Source organism: Scyliorhinus canicula, chromosome 5, assembly GCF_902713615.1.
Source record: "Scyliorhinus canicula chromosome 5, sScyCan1.1, whole genome shotgun sequence".
In the NCBI taxonomy this organism is placed as follows: Eukaryota; Metazoa; Chordata; class Chondrichthyes; order Carcharhiniformes; family Scyliorhinidae; genus Scyliorhinus; species Scyliorhinus canicula.
The window spans coordinates 8,103,322-8,123,847 of record NC_052150.1 but is presented as its reverse complement, the minus strand read 5'-3'; the positions used below and the strand labels follow the sequence as shown (position 1 = coordinate 8,123,847).

At 46.6% G+C, this 20,526-nt stretch overlaps 1 protein-coding gene across 2 annotated transcripts in view; it reads left to right on the top strand.

Moving 5' to 3' along the window:
- drosha (drosha ribonuclease III) overlaps positions 1 to 20,526 on the top strand; it is a 199,790-nt gene that overhangs the window by 35,365 nt on the left and 143,899 nt on the right. For both annotated transcript variants that reach the window (XR_005460598.1, XM_038796522.1), the window contains 8 exons: positions 1,178 to 1,341; positions 4,960 to 5,040; positions 7,107 to 7,193; positions 7,303 to 7,389; positions 10,707 to 10,778; positions 11,473 to 11,554; positions 16,035 to 16,109; positions 17,773 to 17,942. Coding sequence is in view for 1 of the 2 variants with exons in the window: in XM_038796522.1 (XP_038652450.1) it covers positions 1,178 to 1,341; positions 4,960 to 5,040; positions 7,107 to 7,193; positions 7,303 to 7,389; positions 10,707 to 10,778; positions 11,473 to 11,554; positions 16,035 to 16,109; positions 17,773 to 17,942 (818 nt within the window). In the remaining variant the exon portion in view is untranslated. The remainder of the gene's footprint in view (positions 1 to 1,177; positions 1,342 to 4,959; positions 5,041 to 7,106; positions 7,194 to 7,302; positions 7,390 to 10,706; positions 10,779 to 11,472; positions 11,555 to 16,034; positions 16,110 to 17,772; positions 17,943 to 20,526) is intronic.

The window sequence follows — 20,526 nt, the reverse complement described above, 5'->3', positions numbered from 1 at the left end:
GTGTTGGCCACTTCCCCATTACTGTTGTACCAGGTGACTACCAGGATGGTGGAAGGTGAATCAAATGCACCTTGGCCCTTTTCCCACTGGCAATGTTCCTTATCTGTTTCCAATTATTCAGTTGATCCATTTGAAGACAGTTGCCGCACCCTGCCCATAAAATATTGCAGGTGCTGGAAACCTGAACTAAAACCAGCATCGGCACAATGGGCCGAATGGCCTCCTGCGTTGTAGCCAGTCTATGATCCCATGATGTATCCATACTGTCCTAAACTAGACTGTTGTCTCGTAGTCAGTAGTTTGAAGGGCTGGCTGATTTTGAGCAGTCTATATTGGACAGTCTGGGATGTGTATCCTTCTCATTCTGCTTGCAGGAACCACTGGCATCAATGCGCTTTAACCCTGCATCTGCTGGGACCAGAAAGGAAGAATCCAGTAAATTCAATATTGTAGACAAAAATACTTGCTCTTTGTCGCCACCTATATGTCACAATTAATACTCACTTTGATCGTTGATGACTACAAAGCAAATTTACTGATAAATTCCCCGTTGCTTTCTGCATGCTAATGCTTTGGCCAATCAGAGTCGACTTGCTAACCAATCAGCACCCTTTTTGCCTGTAATCTACATTGTTGGCATTTTGTATTTGGGGCAGCACGGTAGCAGTGTGAATAGCACAAATGCTTCACAGCTCCAGGGTCCCGGGTTCGATTCCCGGCTGGGTCACTGTCTGTGCGGAGTCTGCACGTTCTCCCCATGTGTGTGTGGGTTTCCTCCGGGTGCTCCGGTTTCCTCCCACAGTCCAAACGTGTGCGGGTTAGGTGGATTGGCCGTGATAAATTGCCCTTAGGGTCCAAATTGCCCTTAATGTTAGGTGGGGTTACTGGGTTATTGGGATAGGGTGGGGGTATGGGCTTGGGTAGGGTGCTCTTTCCAAGAGCCGGTGCAGACTCGATGGGCCGAATGGCCTCCTTCTGCACTGTAAATTCTATGAACACTATGAACATTTGTCCTGATGAGAGTTAAAGTGCCTGTACTCTCTCTACAGCAAGGTTCCCATTTAGTGGGAGCTACTGCATGGCTACTGTCCCAAGAGCGTTTGAAACATTCAATATTTCTTCATTGCCCTATCGCTTGGTGATTTAATTTTGGTAAATATTTGGATATTTTGCTCAGATGCCAGCTCCAGCGACTCGGGCTGCGATTCGGATGATAACAGCAGTGGGAGCAGCACCTGCAGCTCGGACTCTGAAATTATTGATGTGATTGAAGAGATCAAGCGTAAAAAGGCGCATCCCGATCGACTGCACGAGGAGTTGTGGTACAATGACCCAGGCCAGGTACGTCAGCCCTTCTCTCGCACAATGACACAGAGCAGCCTTTCCAACAGGGACTTTCTTTGCCAATAGGAACATTTTTTTTTTCAAACCACTGCGCACTTGTAGGTATTGGATTGATTGATTTTACTGTTTCTCTCAACCTGTTAGATTTGTTCTGTGCAATTTTCTTACATAACGAGTAATAAAATAATCTCTATCTAACACGAGAAACATTTTCTTTAGAGAAAAGGTGCTTCTCCGTTGATGAAGAATTTGTCACAAAGACTGGATAACCCCTGGGGTGGAATATTTAGGGGGGAGGGGGTTGCGGGCGCGGCAGAGGGGTATCTCCCACGCATCTCCCTCAAAGCAAAGTCAGCATGGAGCCTGTTCTATTTTTATTATTGGTTCTTAGGATGTGGGCGTTGCTGGCGGGGCCCAGCATTTCTTGCCCATCCCTAATTGCCCTTGAACTGAGTGGCTTGCTCGGCTATTTCAGTGGGGTAGTTCAGAGTCAGTCACATCTTTGTGTGAGTCTGGAGTCGCATGCAGGCCAGACCGGGTAAGGGGGGCAGATTTCCTTCCCTGAAGGATGTTAGTGAACCAAGTGGGCAGCACGGTAGCATAGTGGTTAGCACTGTGGCATCACCACGCCGGGGTCCCAGGTTTGATTCCCTGCTGGGGAATCTGTGCGGAGTCTGCACCTTCTCCCCGTGTCTGCGTGGATTTCCTCCGGGTGCTCCGGTTTCCTCCCACAGTCCAAAGACATGCAGATTAGGTGGATTGGCCATGATAAATTGCCCTTAGTGACCAATAAAAGGTTAGGACAGGGTTTAATGGATCACTGGGATGGGGTGGAAGTGAGGGCTTAAGTGGGTCGGTGCAGACTCGATGGGCCGAATGGCCTCCTTCTGCACTGTATGTTCTATGTAAATGGGTTTTTATGATGATCGGAAATGGTTCCCTGATCATTCAACTTGATTCCAGATTTATTTTTTAATTGAACTCAAATTTCACCACCTGACTTGGTCGGATTCGAACCCGGGACCCCAGAGTATTACCCTGGGTCTCTGGATTACTAATCCAGTGACAAGACCACCACCCCACTGCCTCCCTCTAAGTCCACTCCACAGCAGCCTGCTACGCCGCCATAACATGCAATGGGCGGGTTAAATAGGGCCGGTGTGGGACTTCTGCCCCTCGCTGGGGAAATGTCTTGCCCTCAGGAGCTGACGACCATCCCAATTGGCTGACAGTTCCATCGGCCTTGGCAGCGCCGAGAGTGCATTAGTGGCCGCTGCTGGGACTGCAAGCAGGAAGCATAAGGCCCACTGGATACCAGAGCCAGGTTAGTCTGGGTTCTTGGGCAGGGTGGGTTTGGACACATGTTGGGTTGGAAAGGGGGCGGGCGTTGGGCAGTGAGGGTAATGGATTTAAGGCAACAGGCGGATAGGAAGCATGGGCAGGGCCGGGCTTCTATCTTATGGGTTGGTGAAGTATAGCCCCCCCAAAAAAACACACCCTTCATTCCCACCCTTTGAAACCGTATTTTGTACCCCCCATCACTGACTGACATGCCAACCATTGGCTTGTTAACAGCCCAATTGAATAGAACATAGAACAGTACAGCACAGAACAGGCCCTTCGGCCCTCGATGTTGTGTCGAGCCATGATCACCCTACTCAAACCCACGTATCCACCCTATACCCGTAACCCAACAACCCCCCCCTTAACCTTACTTTTTTTTAGGACACTACGGGCAATTTAGCATGGCCAATCCACCTAACCCGCACATCTTTGGACTGTGGGAGGAAACCGGAGCACCCGGAGGAAACCCACGCACACACGGGGAGGACATGCAGACTCCGCACAGACAGTGACCCAGCCGGGAATCGAACCTGGGACCCTGGAGCTGTGAAGCATTTATGCTAACCACCATGCTACTGTGCTGCCCACCATGCTACCGTGCTGCCCACGGATCTTGGTTATTTATTTAAATATGATGGCTGGGCTGGTTATTTTGACACCCCTCCTGCCCCTGTGTATTGTGGGGGGGAGTTTGGGGGTCGGCAGGAAGGTGGGTACCCGTCAAAGACTTTGACAAGGTCCCTCCCAACGGATCAGTAATTAATGGGGTCCAAGAGACAGCTGGATCCAAAATTGGTTCTGCAGCAGGAAGCAAAGCGTATTGGTCAATAGGGGTGTTTTTGTGACCCCAAAGTTTGTTCGCAATGAGGTTCTGCAGGGCTCCGCGCTGAGTCCCTCTCTGTTTGTGATATATGTCATTTAGACTTAAATATAGGGGGCATGATGAACACGCTTGCAGATGCCAGAGAAATGGGCCATGATGTTGACAGTAGATAGACTGGGGGAAGGTATCGATGGACTGGTCAAATAGACAGAGAAGTGGCAAATGGCATTCAATCAGGAGAGCTGTAAGGCAATGCATTTGAGGAGGACAAACAAGGCGAAGGAAAGGCGGTAAATGGTTCAGATACAGAGAAATGTAGAGAGGCCTTCGTGGACATGTGCACAGACGCCTGAAAGCAGCGGGATTGAGAGATGAGGTAGTTAAGAAGGCAAACGAGCAATGTCCAGTCCTGTCATTCACAAGCTCTCACAAACAGCGAACATACGAAAATGAACTCCGTGGGTTCCAGCCAGCTCAAAAATTGCAGGTTAATCAGGTTTTTCCGGCTAGTCAGGGCACGAAGCTGCCACTATAACACTGTAACGGGGACCCTCGCTGTTTGCCAGGCCCGAGCAAGTGCCTGGAGCAGCCAAAGAGGCAGAATGTAAGAACTGGGAGAACCACACACTGTTCAACTAACCTTCACTGATCAAAAAAAACTCTCTTTCAACACACACACACGCTGTTATTTTTAGTTTGCTGGATGAAGATTTTGGGCTGTGGTAGGTGATCATGGACTTTTGCTGGATATACAAAATTGTGAAAGAAGAAGTCAGGAAGAAATCCTTAATTTTATTTACTGCCTTCTAGAACATCAGAGCAGGAAGGTTATGCCAGGACTGTGTAAACCACCAATTCAACATAAACTAGGCGTCTTGCATACGGTCCTGGTCAGCACATTACAGGAAGGATATGAATTTATGGACGGCACGGTGGCTCAGTGGTTAGCACTGCTGCTACACATCGTCAGAGAACCGGGTTCAATTCCGCCTCTGGTGACTGTGTGAAGTTTGTACGTTTTCCCCGTGTCTGCGTGGGTTTCCTCCGAGTGCTCTGGTTTCCTACCACAGTCACAAAGATGTGCAGGTTAGGTGGATTGGCCGTGCTAAATTGTCCCTTAGTTGTGGGGATAGAGCAGGGCTACGGGGATAGGTTGGGGGAGTGGGCCTAGGGGGCTCTTTCAGAGGTTCCATGATTCCTGATGGGCCGAATGGCCTCCTTCTGCACTGTAGGAATTCTATTTTTAAAATTAGGTGCAATGAATTAGAAGCAAGCTACACCTTCCTCAAACAGAATAACCTCACCATTTATTAATTCAACATTTATTAATTAAATTAGTGCAGTTTATTAATGAGGTAAATAAGTACTCTGGGTAATTGGGGACAACGTTCCTTGGTATTTACGGAACTGTTTCCTTGCAGTTTATTTTTTAATTTCTACATTCCTAGATGAATGATGGCCCATTGTGTAAGTGTAGTGCCAAGGCGAAACGAACTGGGATCAGGCACAGTATATACCCCGGTGAAGAGGTAAGAATGCTGGAGTAAAGAGAACTTTGCATGTTTCTGTAAGATCGACCTATATCTGGAGGTAGTTCCAGCAGACCGGAACAGAAATCTAGTTTTCACTCTTCTCCCTGGCAGCTCTCTGACGCTGGGCAAGACTGTTCACAACCTTGGTGCTGTGTTTGATCTCCCGTGATGGGCTTCTGATTGCATAACTGCTCCATCAGTAGCAGGACTGACTACTTCAATCATCATAACGCTGCCCGTCTCCAACCCTGTCTCGGCTCACCTGGAACTGAAACCCCCATCCTCGCCTTTGTTAGAATGAGAATTTGCGATCCCAATGCATTCCTTGCTGGTCTCCCAAACGCCACACTCCGTAACGTTGTCTTCTCTCCAAATTCTGTTGCCCTTTGCACCAAGTCCTGGGTAACCCATCACCCATTGCCCCACTGACCTGCACAGGCTCTTCCTCTGACAGCACCTCAGTATTAAAATTCTCACCCTTTGTTTTCAGATCCCGCCATAGCTTTGCCCCCTCCCTATCCCTGTAATCTCCCCAAGGCCCAAGGCCCTCCTGAGATACCTGCGCTCTTCCAATTCGGGCGACTTGGAACAGTCCTGATTTTAATTGCTCCATCGTTGGTTGCCGTGCTATTAGCCACCTTGGCTCTAAGTTATGAAATTTCATCCCTAAACCTTTTCACAACCTCCTTTTGGACTCTCCTCAGAACCGGCCCCGGGGACCAGGTTCCTGTTCACCTGTCCTCGTAGCTCCTTCGGTGCCTCTGTCCCTTATTAATAACTCACTTGTGGGATGCTATAAAAATGGAAGTTGTTGTTGTTTTATCCTCATCACAGAAAGCCTTGCAGCTGAAATATAAAAGTTTTGTGGGTGATTGGCTTCCAACTTCTGCTCACTGATATTGACAGTCCTGAGATATGCACCACAATTTTCCCATGCTCCTTCCACTGCATCAGAATATTGAGCCGAATGTACATTACACAATGTACTGTTCCTGTTTGAATAAAACACTCACTGCAAAGCCACCACAGAGTCTGAATGCATTCTCTTTTTTGTCTAAACAAGAGAGGAGTAAATCCTTTTTTTTTGTTTCTGGCATGAATTTTCCTCCCGTGCCGTACAACGTTCCTCGTGAGGCAGCTCCTTGCACGTCCGACATTCAATCGCCATCACTAAAAGTGATCATCCGCTCAACGGCAGAGAGTTTTCCCGGATCGGGAAAGGTGGCGGGAGCTGATTCCGTGATCAATTTAAATAGGAGTTGGACAGTTCCGTAAGGAGAGGGTTATAAACAAAAAGAGGGGAGTGTGGGGCTCAGTACGACTGCTCTTCAAAGAGGATTCTTCTGTGCTGTAAGATTCTATGACCACATTTTCGTGTGTGGAAGCTTTCTGAGCACAAACTGCCCCGTTTCCTGCAGCACAGAGCAGTATCTACACATCGACAGCATCTGGCTGTCAAGCACTTTGTGATATCCTGAGGATGTGAAAGGTGTCAGATGAATCCTAGACCCTTGCGATGCTGGAATAAAAGAAAGAAAGAACGCAGCTGTAGCCCAGCCACCGTCCTCTGCAAGTGGTTAAAGCGACCTTTCACCGAAGTTCACGGGCTTCCGTCCCCGTCCTATCCATCGTATGAGCCGGGCAGGAGGGCGTTGGCACTTGCGATGATGCTGCATTGTCCTGCAGTGCATTGCTGCCAAAACACACAGCACAGCCTGGGATAAAAGGCTTTTCTTATTCCTGCAGAATTTTGGAATCATTTATTTTCGTAGCGCAAACATGCAACTGGAGGAGCCCTGAGCCGACGAGGCGGATTGGGTCCCTGGGACTCTTACAAGGAGTCATTTGAATCTGGGAAGTTTGTGGATATATCCTCAGTGTTAAATTGAACCATAAAGGATTTTTAACCTGTGCTGAATAAGGAAGTCGCTTGATAATAAGGGTCGAATTATGCCTGTACTGTTAGTAGATGCAAATTGGCTGCTCGGTTTTTAGGTACCTTGCTGTCTTGGCAATGTTGGGAAGCTGCATGCTATAACCTGCTTTGAAATGCTTCGTTCTAGGCAAATGATGGTTGTCGCCCGATCACTAACAACGCGGGGACATTATTCCACTACAGGATTACAGTTTCTCCACCCACTAACTTTTTGGTAAGTGCTGTGTTACCCGCTATGGAAGAACAACGTGTAAATCGTTCAGTTAAAGACTTGTGATGAAGGTACATTTCATCTCAAAACTAAAGGCTGCATTTTCTTTCAGACTGACCGACCAACTGTGATCGAGTACGATGACCATGAGTATATCTTTGAAGGGTTTTCCCTGTTTTCTCACACTCCGCTTAATAATGTGAGTACAAAGATCATATATATTAGGTGCATTTACATCGTCTGATAATGGGGAACTTAGGAACAGGAGGAGGCCATTCAGCCCTTCGAGCCTGCTCAGACATTCAATGTGATTCTGGCTGAACAGCCACTTGAACGTCGTTTTCTCACACTACAGGGAGCTTGCATCCTATCGAAAATTCTAACTTGCTGTTATTCTGAATCTTTGGCATATTGAATAATAATATAAATCCATAAACAAAAGTAAATCTGGTGCCATTTTTCTTGAATACACAAAGAGTTGTTGTGATGTGGAAGGTGCTGCCTAAAGGGGCAGTGGAAGCTGATTTCAAAAGAGAATTCGACAAACACTTGAAGGAGAAAAATGAATTGCAGGGTTGTAGGGTGCGAGCTGGAGGGTGCAAATGACTGGATAGTTTGACCAAAGAGCTGTCAGAGGCCAGATGGGTCGAATGGCCTCCTGTATCATTTCTGACTCTGCGATCTCAATACCCTCTGGATACATTGCCCCCCCTCAAAGGTGTTGGTATTTTTGCCTTTGTCTTGTGTGTAATGTTATGGGCCAGGGTTTAGAGAACCCCAAAATGTATCATGGAGTTCACCTGACCCACAACTTTTACTAAATTGTGGTATGGGGAGCACACGGCCCACTCTACAGGTGCAGTCCAGCAGAAATGGATAAGTATTTTTTAAAAGCAAAACAATGTTTATTCCGTGAACTCAAGTTAACCTTTTTAAAACATACAGTGAACACCTTAGCAACCATTAATTCAAATACAACCCCCAAAGAATACAACATTAAGTAATCCTTAAGCTGTCCTTTTAACATCCATAAGACTTTAAACAAAAAACTTTTAACAGAAGCACATCAGGTTTAAATTCACTACTGAGAACAGTTATAAACTCTGAATTCACCAAATGATCAAGAGATAGTCTTTACATAGCAGAGAGAACAACAGTACACATTCTGTGGCTGACTGCACCTCCAACACGAACATGAAACTAAAATAAACACACACACCCAAGCTTTTCTCAAAGAGAAACTAAAAGCTGACAGACAGCCCAGCTCCACCCACACTCTGACATCACTGCAGTAGTAAACACTCATTTCTTAAAGGTATGCCCACTACAGTTATTCTCTAAAATAAACACCCATTTTTTAAAGGTACTCTCACATGACAGCAAGAACCTGCTACGTTCCAATTCAATCCAGACCTGCCGATGCCCGTTAGGTAGCAGCTCTTTCCGTTTGGTTCCAGAAATAAACATATTTGAGACCCTATGAAAATGGCAGGGCTCCTGGGAGGCAGGGCTTGGGATGTTACTGAGTGAACTGTTTCTGATTCTGCAAAATGTAAGCCCGTTTCCCGAGACTCTTCCGACAATCAGTACTGACACTGAGGGGGGGAATCTTCTGTCCACCTTGTGGCAGGTTTGGTGGTAGAGGGGGGCATTTAATCAGGTGAGAGGGTGACGGGGAGCGGGGAGCCTGATGCCTTGCCGCCTCCACCCAGATTAAGTCCATCGCGGGACGACCTGTGGATAGATCTTCCCATCACCCTTCAGTTAAGGCCCTTAAATTGGTCATTAATGCTGACAGAAGAATCTCTTTCCATTGCCACTGGTATTTGCCCCTCAGCGAGCATGCAAGGGAGTACAATAAGCAAATCCTGATGTGTGGGCTCGGCGACAGTGAGGGGGCGTACTTCTTTATTTGACTGCGAGGCACAGCACAAGGATGGTGGAGTGAGCGCTGAAAACCAACCATGCCCTGGGTGCTGACCCATCCTCCTGCGATCGCTACCCCCATGACCCCCTCCCTGCCATCACTGACCCTCACACTGGGATCATGGCCATCCAGCCATCTGGGTCCGCTCCCCTTCTAATTATGTCGCAGTTGATCATCTACCTCCCTGCCACTTTCCCACACTATCTCCGTATCTGTTGATGTCATTGGTTTCCAGAAACCTCTTATCGGTCTCTGTCTTGGTGCTCAATGGTGGAGCTTCCCCAGCTCTCTGCAGCAGAGAATTCCAAAGGTTCACCACCATCAGAGTGAAGAAATTCCTCCTCGTCTGTCGTCGATGGTCTGCCTCTTTTATCCTGAGATTACCTCTCCAGGTTTTAAACGTAGCAGCCAGGGTAGCCACCTTGTCTAGATCAACCCTGTCACGCCCTGTAAGAATTTTGTAAGTTAGATGTAAAAATCCTCCGACATTATTTAAAAAAGAGAGATGTGGGGAGTTATCCCCGATCCTTTATCCTTCAATAAACATCACACAAGTCGATTATCTGGCCATTGTCTCATTGTTGTTTGTGGGAGATTGCTGTGCATTGTTTGGCTGCTGCATTTCCTACATTAAAACGATTACTGCACTTCAATAGCACTTCATTGACTTGTTAAGTGTTTTGGGATGTTTTCGAGTCGCTAAAGATGATGCAGAAATGTAAGTTTTCTGTTCATCGCTCTGGTACTTTTAATAACAGCTTGCATAGTATAGTCGATTGCTATCGTTCGTGACCCTCTCCCCACCCCCTCGTGAATTTGTTTGCCCGCGTTAGTACAGTTGTGCACGTAACCGCCGTTTGTGGCCCCAAAACTTCACTCGTCTGTGATTTTAAAATGTTAGACTTTCCTCTTTCCCAAGTCGTTCCCACAAAGCCCGCAGTGCGCATGCGCAGGTTCGCTGTTCATGATGTCACACTTTGCGAAAATTCGGGGAAGGGAACTCTCGTGAACAGTGGGTGTTGATTGTACTGCGCTGTGTGCTCTTGTTATCACACATCCCGCTTAATTGCCCTGAGGTTATGACGTATTTGAATGCTGGGCCTCTTGTGATTAACTGGTGAGGCTTCAAAAACACAATTTCTTACTTTGTAAGCTAAACACATCATCACGAAGCTTTAAACTTTCATCATTAATTCTACAGTCTTTACAAAGCAAAAGTGACATTTTTATGTTAAGGAATGTACAAAATTTGTTAGGCGAAGTAAAAGCAGGGTGGCACAGTGGTTAGCACTGTTGCTTCACAGCGCCAGGGTCCCAGGTTCGATTCCCGGCTTGGGTCACTGTCTGTGTGGAGTCTGCACGTTCTCCCCGTGTCTGCGTGGGTTTCCTCCGGGTGCTCCGGTTTCCTCCCACAAGTCCCGAAAGATGTGCTTGTTAGGTGAATTGGACATTCTGAATTCTCCCTCTGTGTACCCGAACAGGCGCCGGAATGTGGCGACCAGGGGATTTTCACAGTAACTTCAATGTAAGCGTACTTGTGACACTAATAAAGATTATTATTATTACATAAAGTGTCTTTACTTTTGCAGATTCCTTTGTGTCGGGTCATACGTTTTAATATTGACTACACCATTCATTTCATTGAGGAAATGATGCCGGAGGCAAGTACTGATTAACATCCTTCAATAAAAAAAAAGTAGCTGCATGGAATGGATCTTCACATGTTTTTTAAAAGTCAGGAGTTTGTGGTGATTTGAAAAACGTTGCTGTATTTCAAATCCGAGGAATATAAGAGGCTGAGGATATATTTAATTGAGGTGGATAACATTATGAATCTTCTGGAGAGAGTCAATAGGAGGGGCTTGTAGCCCTGGGCAGAAGGATCACTAACCAGGGGAGCTGAGTTTTTTTTTTACTGTGATGAAGATCTGGAACTGATTGGTTAAAGGGGGCAAAAGGCAGAAAGCCTCATCAAAATTGTAAAATTAGTAGGGGGCGCATTTGAGGTACTGTAGATACCGAGAATTGGAAAGAGGGGATAGCTTTGTTTCAGTGCGCTCATATTTGATGGGCTGAATGGCCACATTTCTGTCATTATGTAAATCTGTAGGAACAACAGCGCTCTTACCAGTGACCCTCCTTCATATCTTGTACTCTATGGGGCGGAGCTTATATATTTTACATCAGTGTTCTTTAACCTTTTCGAATTTGGAGTTTTATATAGTTTGACTTAATGTAAAGAATGAACGATCAGAATAGCACAAGCGAAAAATGCAGAATGTGTGCTTTGCAATTCCTTTTACTTGCTATCAGCCTTTCACAGACCTGGGATTTTGTGTTTCGCTTTGATTTCAGAATTTCTGTGTGAAAGGATTAGAAATGTTTGCCTCGTTCCTATTCAAGGACATTTTGGAGCTTTACGACTGGAATATTCACGGTAACGTGACACTCAAAATGTGAATTTTCAAGTAAAAAGGAGGGGGTGCAGCCTTTTGGTTATCTGTATTTATATTCATTAGTAAGAAACCTAGATTCTGCCTGGTCAGATTTTCGGTGTTGGTGCCTATTCAAAGTCATTTCAAGTAATTAATGAATATAAATTGCATAAACTGTCTTTTGTCTGACTGAGGATAGATCTCTCCTATCTCCTTGGTGAACGAGATTGATTTGGATGGGGAACGTCCAGTAGTTACATCTTCACCGGGGGGGGGCACCCTACCTAGGCCCACTCCGCTGCCCTATCCCCATAACCCTATCTAACCTGCACATCCTTGGATACCAAGGTGCAACTTAGCATGGCCAATCCACCTAACCTAGGCATCTGTGGGTAGAAACCGGAGCGACTGGAGGAAAGACACGGGGAGAACGTGAAAGCTCCACACAGTCACCCAAGGCCGGAATTGAACCCGGGCCCCTGGCGCTGTGAGGCAGCAGTGCTAACCACTCTGTCACCGTGCCGCTGTCCGGTATCGGATCGGAGAGGTTTTACATATCAGGAAAAACTGAAGATGCTGACATTCTATTTTTTCTAGAAAAGAGAAGGCTGAGAGGTGATTTGTTGGAGTGTTTTGTTAACGTCAACAGGTGCCAATGTTATTTGCTGAGGAAACCAAACCCCAGAGAGAATCTTTCCTTCGTCCTTTCTGAAAATGAGGAGAAACCTACTGATCTCAGAAATACAGACTTCCAGTAACACTTGGAGGATTTATAAAAATTAAAAGATTTATTAAGGAGGGGAAAAAAAAGTAAGCACAAAAGATTAAAGTTACACAGTTAAAACACTCTTACAAAGCCCCCCCCCCCCCCCTCCTCCTCCTCCTCCACCTCCCAAATACTTGGTCAGAATACTTAAGTAAATTCCTTCTTGGCAACATTCTCGTTACAGATTTCTAACTGTAAAAATCCAATAACGTTACCAAGGCAACACTGCTATCACTTCTGTAAAGGTATAGCATGCGACTTCTCACTCACTTCCACTCTGTTTTGGAACTTCAAGAATATTCAGAAACACAACTGCTTTCTGTATTTAAATCTCTTCTGGCTTAACTGGATGGCTAATTCAAACTTCGCACCTTCTCTCAGCACAAACCTGTTCCTAGGAGGTCTTCCCTACACAGCCAACACAACTCTGCTCCACGTCTTTCCTTAAATATCCTTTTTCCCTTTCATCTTCGATTCCATTGTCCTCAGCACCTCTTTGAACTTCACCTTTCCCAAAATAGGAAAAACACGAAAGGTTTTTATATTGCCTCCTCTTTCAGGTCTAATAAAATGTAATAATATTCCCTTCTTTACTTATGAAACTGTTGCAATCTGTAAAAGCCTTTTACTCAGCTTTGAAATTTAACAACTGCAAAGCAAAAACAAAGTCCATATCTATCTCCTAATGCAAATTTCTCAACTCAACCTATTTACTTATAATTCCACTGACCATAGCTTCATATTACAAATGCATATGTTTAGCACCTCTGTCTCTTTTTATCTCTCAACCCTCCCAGACAAGCTGTCTCCATTAACCTTTCCCTAGCTTCATTAAATAATTTGCACAAACACCCCACCTTGTTTACAGAATAACACAATATTCTCCTAAAATATTTGAAATAAAACATCACCTCCATCCTCCCAGCTTTAAGATTTTGGAATGGCTGAACAGTTAACAGAATTTTGATCTACATGGTGGTTATGAGGGACAGGCAGTAAAGTGGAGTTACGGCCACAATCCGATCAGCCATGATCTTGTTGACTGCTGGAGCAGGCTGGATGGGCTGAATGGCCTATTCCTCCTATTGTTTGTGTTCTTATGTCCTTGATAGGGCAGACATAGAGTAGACATTTACACTTGTGGGATAAACCAGAACTGGACCATAAATGTACCATTGTCACTAATAAATCCAGCAGGGTAGGGCAGTACGGTGGCGCAGTGGTTAGCATTCCTGCCTCATGGTGCTGAGGACCCAGGTTCAATCCCCGCCCTGGGTCACTGTCCTTGTGGAGTTTGCACATTCTCCCCGTGTTTGTGTGGGTCTCAACTCCACAACCCAAAGATGTGCAGGGTAGGTGGGTTGGCCGCGCTAAATGGTCCCTTAATTGGAAAAAAAAATTGCACATTCATTTTAAAAATAAAATAAATCCAATAGAAAATCCAGGAGAAGCTGCTTTACTCAAGTGAGTAATTAGAATGTAGAACTGCTACCAAACGGAATAGTTGAGGTCAGCAGTGCCGATGAATTTTGAGTGAAGCTAAATAAACACGCGAGGGAAAAAGGGATAGAGAAGGGCCAAATTCACACTTGAAGTATTTCGAGAAACAAAGGAATAAGGGGCAGAAGTCGGCAATTCAGTCCTTCGAGCCTGCTCTGCCATTCAATCAGATCATAGCTGATCTCTTCCTGGTCTCCAATCCATCTGTTTCTCATATCCCTTTAACCCATTTTTTAAAATCAGAAATATATCTATCTCTATCTTGAAACCATTTAATGACTCCGATTCCACCGCACTATGGGGCTGCGAGTTCCACAGATTCACCACCCTCTGCGAGAAGTAGTTCCTCCTCATCTCAGTTCTAAATCTACCCCCCCTCTCAGCCTATATCCGTGACCTCTCGTTCCACATTTCCCCACAAGGCGGAACATTTGGTCTATGTTTACTTTATCAATCCCATTTAGTATTTTATACCCATCGATCAGATCCCCTCTCCTTCTAAACTCCAGCGAGTATAGGCTGTTTAATCTCCCCTCGTACGTCAACCCTTTCATCCCCAGAATCAATCTGGTGAACCTCCTCTGAACTGCCTCCAATTCCATAAGACCATAAGACATAGGAGTGGAAGTAAGGCCATTCGGCCCATCGAGTCCACTCCATTCCCCCACATCCTTCCTCAAATATGGAGACCAAAACTGGACACAATTCTCCAGATGTGGTCTCACCAACACCCTATACAATTGCAACAACACTTCTCTACTTTTCTACTCCAGTCCTTTTGAAATTAACGCTAACATTACATTTGCCTTTTTTGTTGCATGCTGCACCTGCATACCGACTTTCTGCGATTCATGAACAAAGGCACCCAGATCTCTCTGCCCAGACGCATCTTGAATCTCCTTTCCATTTAGATAATTTGCCTTTCTATTTTTTTGGCCAAAATGAATAACGTCACCCTTATCTTCATTAAACTCCATCTGCCAAAGTTTGGCCCAATCTCCTCGCCTATCTATATCCGTCTGTAAAATGTATCAAAGATGCACTTACTGATATATGTATGCAAGATTCAAAACAGCTGAAGGTTCCTGTGGTCTGACTGCAATCAGGATTATCATTAGTGATCTTTCTTAAAAGTTAGGCTGGCAGGGATCACAAACCACTGATTAATGGAACCATCACCAACATTTTCAGAAACACCAGACCAGTAAATAAAACGCCAGGCCATGAGAAATGATTTAAAAATGCGATTATGAAGTGAAAACCGAAAATGCTGGAAAATCCCAGCAGGCCTGTCAGCATCTGCGGCGAGAGAAAGAGTTAATGTTTCAAGTCCATCTGACTTTTTGAATTTCTGACGAAGCGCCATACAATAAACTCGAAACGTTATGCCACTTTCCTCAGCAGTTCAAAAAGTCATACGGATTTGAAATATCAACTCTGTTTCTCGCGGGCAGCACGGTGGTGCAGTGGGTTAGCATTGCTGCCTCACGGGGCCGAGGTCCCAGGTTCGATCCTGGCTCCGGGTCACTGTCCGTGTGGAGTTTGCACATTCTCCCCGTGTCTGCGTGGGTTTCGCCCCCACAACCCAAAGATGTGCAGGACAGGTGGATTGGCCACGCTAAATTGCCCCTTAATTGGGTCAACTACATTTAAGAAAACCTCTCTTCCACCCTCTCCACAGATGCTGCCAAACCTGCTGAGTTTTTCCTGCCCTTTCTGTTTGTATTCCCGATTTCCTGCATCCGCAGTATTTTGCTCCTCTGATGAAGCTGAGCTGGTACAGCCCGACTGCTTGATTGTAGCCGATGAATCTCCGGTTAAAACGCTCAGTTTTCTGTGTGCTTTGGTGAGCCCTAAGCAGTAAATTGAAACAATCGTGGAATTTACTGTTTTTACATTCAATATTTGGGTTAGAGCCAGGACACGTGATGGCAGGATGACACGTGTCATGTCAGTGTGACATGTTAACACAGGAAAATGCCAATACTTTTCGCTTCAGAATCTATCATTGGAAATTAGCAAAATTAGGACAGAACGTAAAGCCTTAAAAGGAAATCTGAATTACATTTCGTGTTCGCTCATCCAATTATTCCCAGCTCTCTAACCCCACCTCACTTTAAAGCTGCATGTTTGTACAGTCCCATGGAGGATTGGCGAGAGTACGCTGGTTCTTGCATGTGTATATGTATCGAAAATTATATTTTGCTCTGTCCTAGGTCCTGTATTTGAAAATGGTACTCTGTCCTGCCCGAGGTTTCATTTCCTGCCCCGCTTTGTTAGATCGATACCTGGTGAGTAAGGAGTTGTGTTCTTTGTCCTTTAGGGTTTTGGCCAAAGGTGGTATCGTGACCTGCACAGGCTTGGAGGGCCGAAGGGCCTGTTCCTGTGTTGTATTGTTCTGCTTTAATAGAACATACTGAGGCCATTCGGCCCATTGAGTCTCTTTCGAAAAGCGAATCTAGTCGTGATGAATAAATGGTTGTGTAAAACAGGCGCCAGTTGCTGTCAAATCCCTCGCTATATTTTGATGAAATATAGAGTGGAACTTAATTCTGATGGCGCCGGGTCCCGCCCATTGGCCAGGAGGCCATAGGGATTCTGGGATGGGTGGAAAGGTGCTAGCTGACCGCACCCGTGTGGCCAGTTAAGGGAAGTGAGGCACGAGGCTCGTCCAGTGATGTGATAGCGGCCTCTTGTCTCTCCTATAATTGTGTCTCTGGTATCTGCAGACGTCCCCCCGGCACTGTTCCTCCACCCCTCGTGTGTCCAACAGTGCGTGGCCGCCACGGGTTTTATTTCAGCCCTTTCTCTTGCTGCTGCTGCCTCTGGATTCGCAGTGTGGATTCGCAGTGACAATCTATGGTCCTCAGTCTGCACCCTCAGCACCATCCCTTCTAATCCATGCCCCCCCCCCCGGCAGTCTGTGACTCTCTGAATCCCTCCTGTGGACAGCAGCTACGAAATGGCTTACATCCTACCTGTCCCGGAGAGAGAGCTCAGCTCCAGGCCAACCATCTGACTGCCCCTGATTCCCCCGCCCACTCGTCACTCACTTATCCCAGGGGCCGTGTTTGATAGCTTTCAGTGGTATGCGAGTGTCTCTCAGCTGCCTTCTTTACCATCCTATTTGGCAATCCCTGCCTCATTCACAGAGGATCACTGCCTTCCCAGTCATTTTCAGTTCAGGCCTCAGTATTAGGCCGTAGGGATTCGGCCCCCTCCGCTCCCATGTGATTATAATCGTCCTTCCCGCTTGGGCCCTCTGTGCACTAATTAATGTCGTACAAATTGACTATGTTGCTATTCTGTCCTGTCTCCAAATCTGTGCTCCCTCTACCTCGATTCTTTCATAAGTGGGAACAGTTTCTCCCCAGCTACGTTTTGCTAACCAACCACTAAATATGTCCGGCTGCTAAACCTAAACAGAAAGGATTGCTCCCTCTGAGTTGAGAAAGATGATTTGGGCGCTTATACCTTGGAGCAGGTTATCACTGAACTACTGAAACTCCAAATATGGTTTGGACAAAAATGCCAACGCATGAACAAATGATTGCAGCGTTCGTTATAGAATAGAATTTACAGTGCAGAAGGAGGCCATTCGGCCCATCAAGTCTGCACCTGCTCTTGGAAAGAGCACCCAACTTAAGCCCACACTTCCACCATATCCCTGTAACCCAGCAACCCCATCTAACTTAAGGGCAATTTATCATGGCCAATCCACCTCACCTGCACATCTTTGGACTGTGGGAGGAAACCGGAGCACCCGGAGGAAACCCACACAGACACGGTGAGAACGTGCAGACTCCGCACAGACAGTGACCCTAGCGGGAATCGAACCTGGGACCCTGGCACTGTGAAGCCACAGTGCTAACCACGATGCTACCGCGCTGCCACAGTGGGTTCTGGTTCCACTGTGACCTCCCCTCTCAATTCCATTATGTTTTTTGTTCTCAGATAGTGGGAAAGAAGTTCTTTCAATGCATCAGGTGTTGCTTTACCTATTACGCAACAGTAAACCTCTGGTACCTGAGGAGGAGATTGCGAACATGCTGCAGTGGGAGGAGTTGGAATGGCAGAAATATGCTGAAGAATGCAAAGGCATGATTGTGACTCACCCTGGCATGGTACGTATTAACACAGAGGCAAGCAGAATTTAATGTGCTCTCAGACAGGAAGATGTACAATTGCAGTAAAGTGTTTGCTAATGGGTGGGTCAATGACTTCAACAGTAATAGTGTTTTTATGTTCTGGTGAGCGATTGCTCCTACTGGTATAGTAGCATCACGGTCCTGTTACTGGACTAGTAACTTAGAGGCCTGGAATATTGATTCAGTTACGTGTTACAATCCCAGTTGATATTTTAACTGGATGGGAAGATCCCATAATGGAATCCTGGCCCAAAAGACCCTGGTGCAGCGCGCCCCCGGGATTCTTCGTCACGCCAGCCGGCCAGTGGGGTTTCCCATTGTGGGGCAGCCCCACGCCGTCGGGAAATCCCTGGGCTGCCGGCGCAACGGAGAATCCGGACGGCGGAGAATCCGGACGGCGGAGAATCCGGACGGCGGAGAATCCAGCCCCGTGACTTTTTGAAATTAAGCATGGAGGAACATTTATTAAACATGAAAAGTTGGACCATGATACAATACTCCTTTCCCCCCCCCCCCCCCCCGTAGCTTAACAAATACACACGGTTTTTAGGAATAACACGGATTATAAAGTACACCTTAAGCTACAGTGGTCTCATTAATGCACAAAGTCCCTTTTAAACACAAAAGGTGACTGTGGTCGAATATGCTCTCCACTCTGAACCCCAGGTTAGTGCCTGTGAATGTCCTCAGATTCCCCCAGGTGATTGCCACGTGAGAGTTGCCAAACTCCACTCCCAAAAACATGCTTTAAAATCTTATCTCACAATAATGTTTTTCCTCAGCGGTTTGCATTCCGAAATACAGATCAGGTTTTCAAAATGTCACTGCTAAGCTCCGCTCCACTTTTAACAGCGAATCCAGTCCAGGATTTCACACCAACTCCTTTAGGATTTTTTTGTTCTGGCTGCTGCGCAAATTGCCTACAATTTCTTTAACTCTCGATTCCCAGACTCTTCTAAAAATGGCAACAGGCGTTTGCTTTACCTATGAAGACTGCTGTCCCACTTTAAATCTAGTTACTGCAATTGTCCCTCTAACTCAGAAGGCTTTGTTGTAGGTTAAATAAACTTGGAGGGGGAAAAAAAATCTGGTATCAAACATGGAGGCTGTGAGACTCCACTGGTTGGAGAGCAGGTGGTAACCCTGCGTCACTTCCATGGAGATGGCCAGACCCATGAAGGACCTGCCAGCATCGGGCCTTCCCCAGGACTTGGGACTGGCAAACCTTCGCACAGGGAGCTGCCGGACTCTTTGTTTCTGGCGGTGCCGCACTGGGAATGCCGGCTGCTGCCAGTAGTACTCCCAGGGAGCGTCATGGTATCGCTGGTCAAAAGTGAATGAGCTTCGTGGAGAAGGGGATGAACGAGAGGTGCAGCTGGTGATGTTCAGAAGCCTTCAGCAGATCCAGCTACCTGGGCCTGACAACAGGGACTGCCCCTGGTAGACCACCGGCAAACCCAACAGGGGCTGCTGGGTGGCCTTCCGGAGGCACTGAAAAGCTGTGCAACTCCCACTAAATACCTGAGCCACCCAGTAAACATCGATTGGCTCAGACAATTAATATTAATTGACTCATAGAATCAACAGTGAAGAAGGAAGACATTCGGCCTATTGAGTCTGCACCGGCCCTTGGAAAGAGCACCCCACCTAAGCCCACACCTCCACCTCCTCCCCATATCCCAGAAACCCTACCTGACCTTTTGGACTCTAGGGGGCAATTTAGCACGGCCAATCCACCTAACCTGCACATCTTTGGACAGTGGGAGGAAACCGGAGCACCCGGTGGAAACCCACGCAGACACGGGGAGGAAGTGCAGACTCCGCACAGACAGTCACCCAAGGCCAGAATTGAACCCGGGTCCCCGGCGCCGCGAGGCAGCAGTGCTAACCACTGTGCCACCGTGCTGCCCATTAATTTTAATATTCAATTAAGGGGCAATTTAGAACAAACAACAAAGAAAAGTACAGCACAGGAACAGGCCCTTCGGCCCTCCAAGCCCGTGCCAACCATGCTGCCCTTCTAAACTAAAATCTTCTACACTTCCGGGGTCCGTATCCCTTTATTCCCATTCTGTTCATGTATTTGTCAAGATGCCCCTTAAATGTCACTATCGTCCCTGCTTCCACCAGCTCCTCCGGCAGCGAGTTCCAGGCACCCACTACCCTCTGTAAAAAAAAAAACTTGCCTCGTACATCTCCTCTAAACATTGTCCCTCGCACCTTACACCTATGCCCTCTAGTAATTGACCCCTCTACTCTGCGGAAAAAGCCTCTGACTATCCACCCTATCTATGCCCTTTCATAATTTTGGAGACCTCTATCAGATCGCCCCTCAACCTCCGTTGTTCCAGTGAGAACAAACCGAGTTTATTCAACCTCTCCTCATAGCTACTGCCCTCCATACCAGGCAACATCCTGGTAAATCTCTTCTGCACCCTCTCTAAATCCTCCACATCCTTCTGGTAGTGTGGTGACCAGAATTGAACACTATTAACGTAACCAATCCACTTACCCTGCACAGCTTTTTGGGTTGTGGGGGTGAGACCCACACAGACACGGG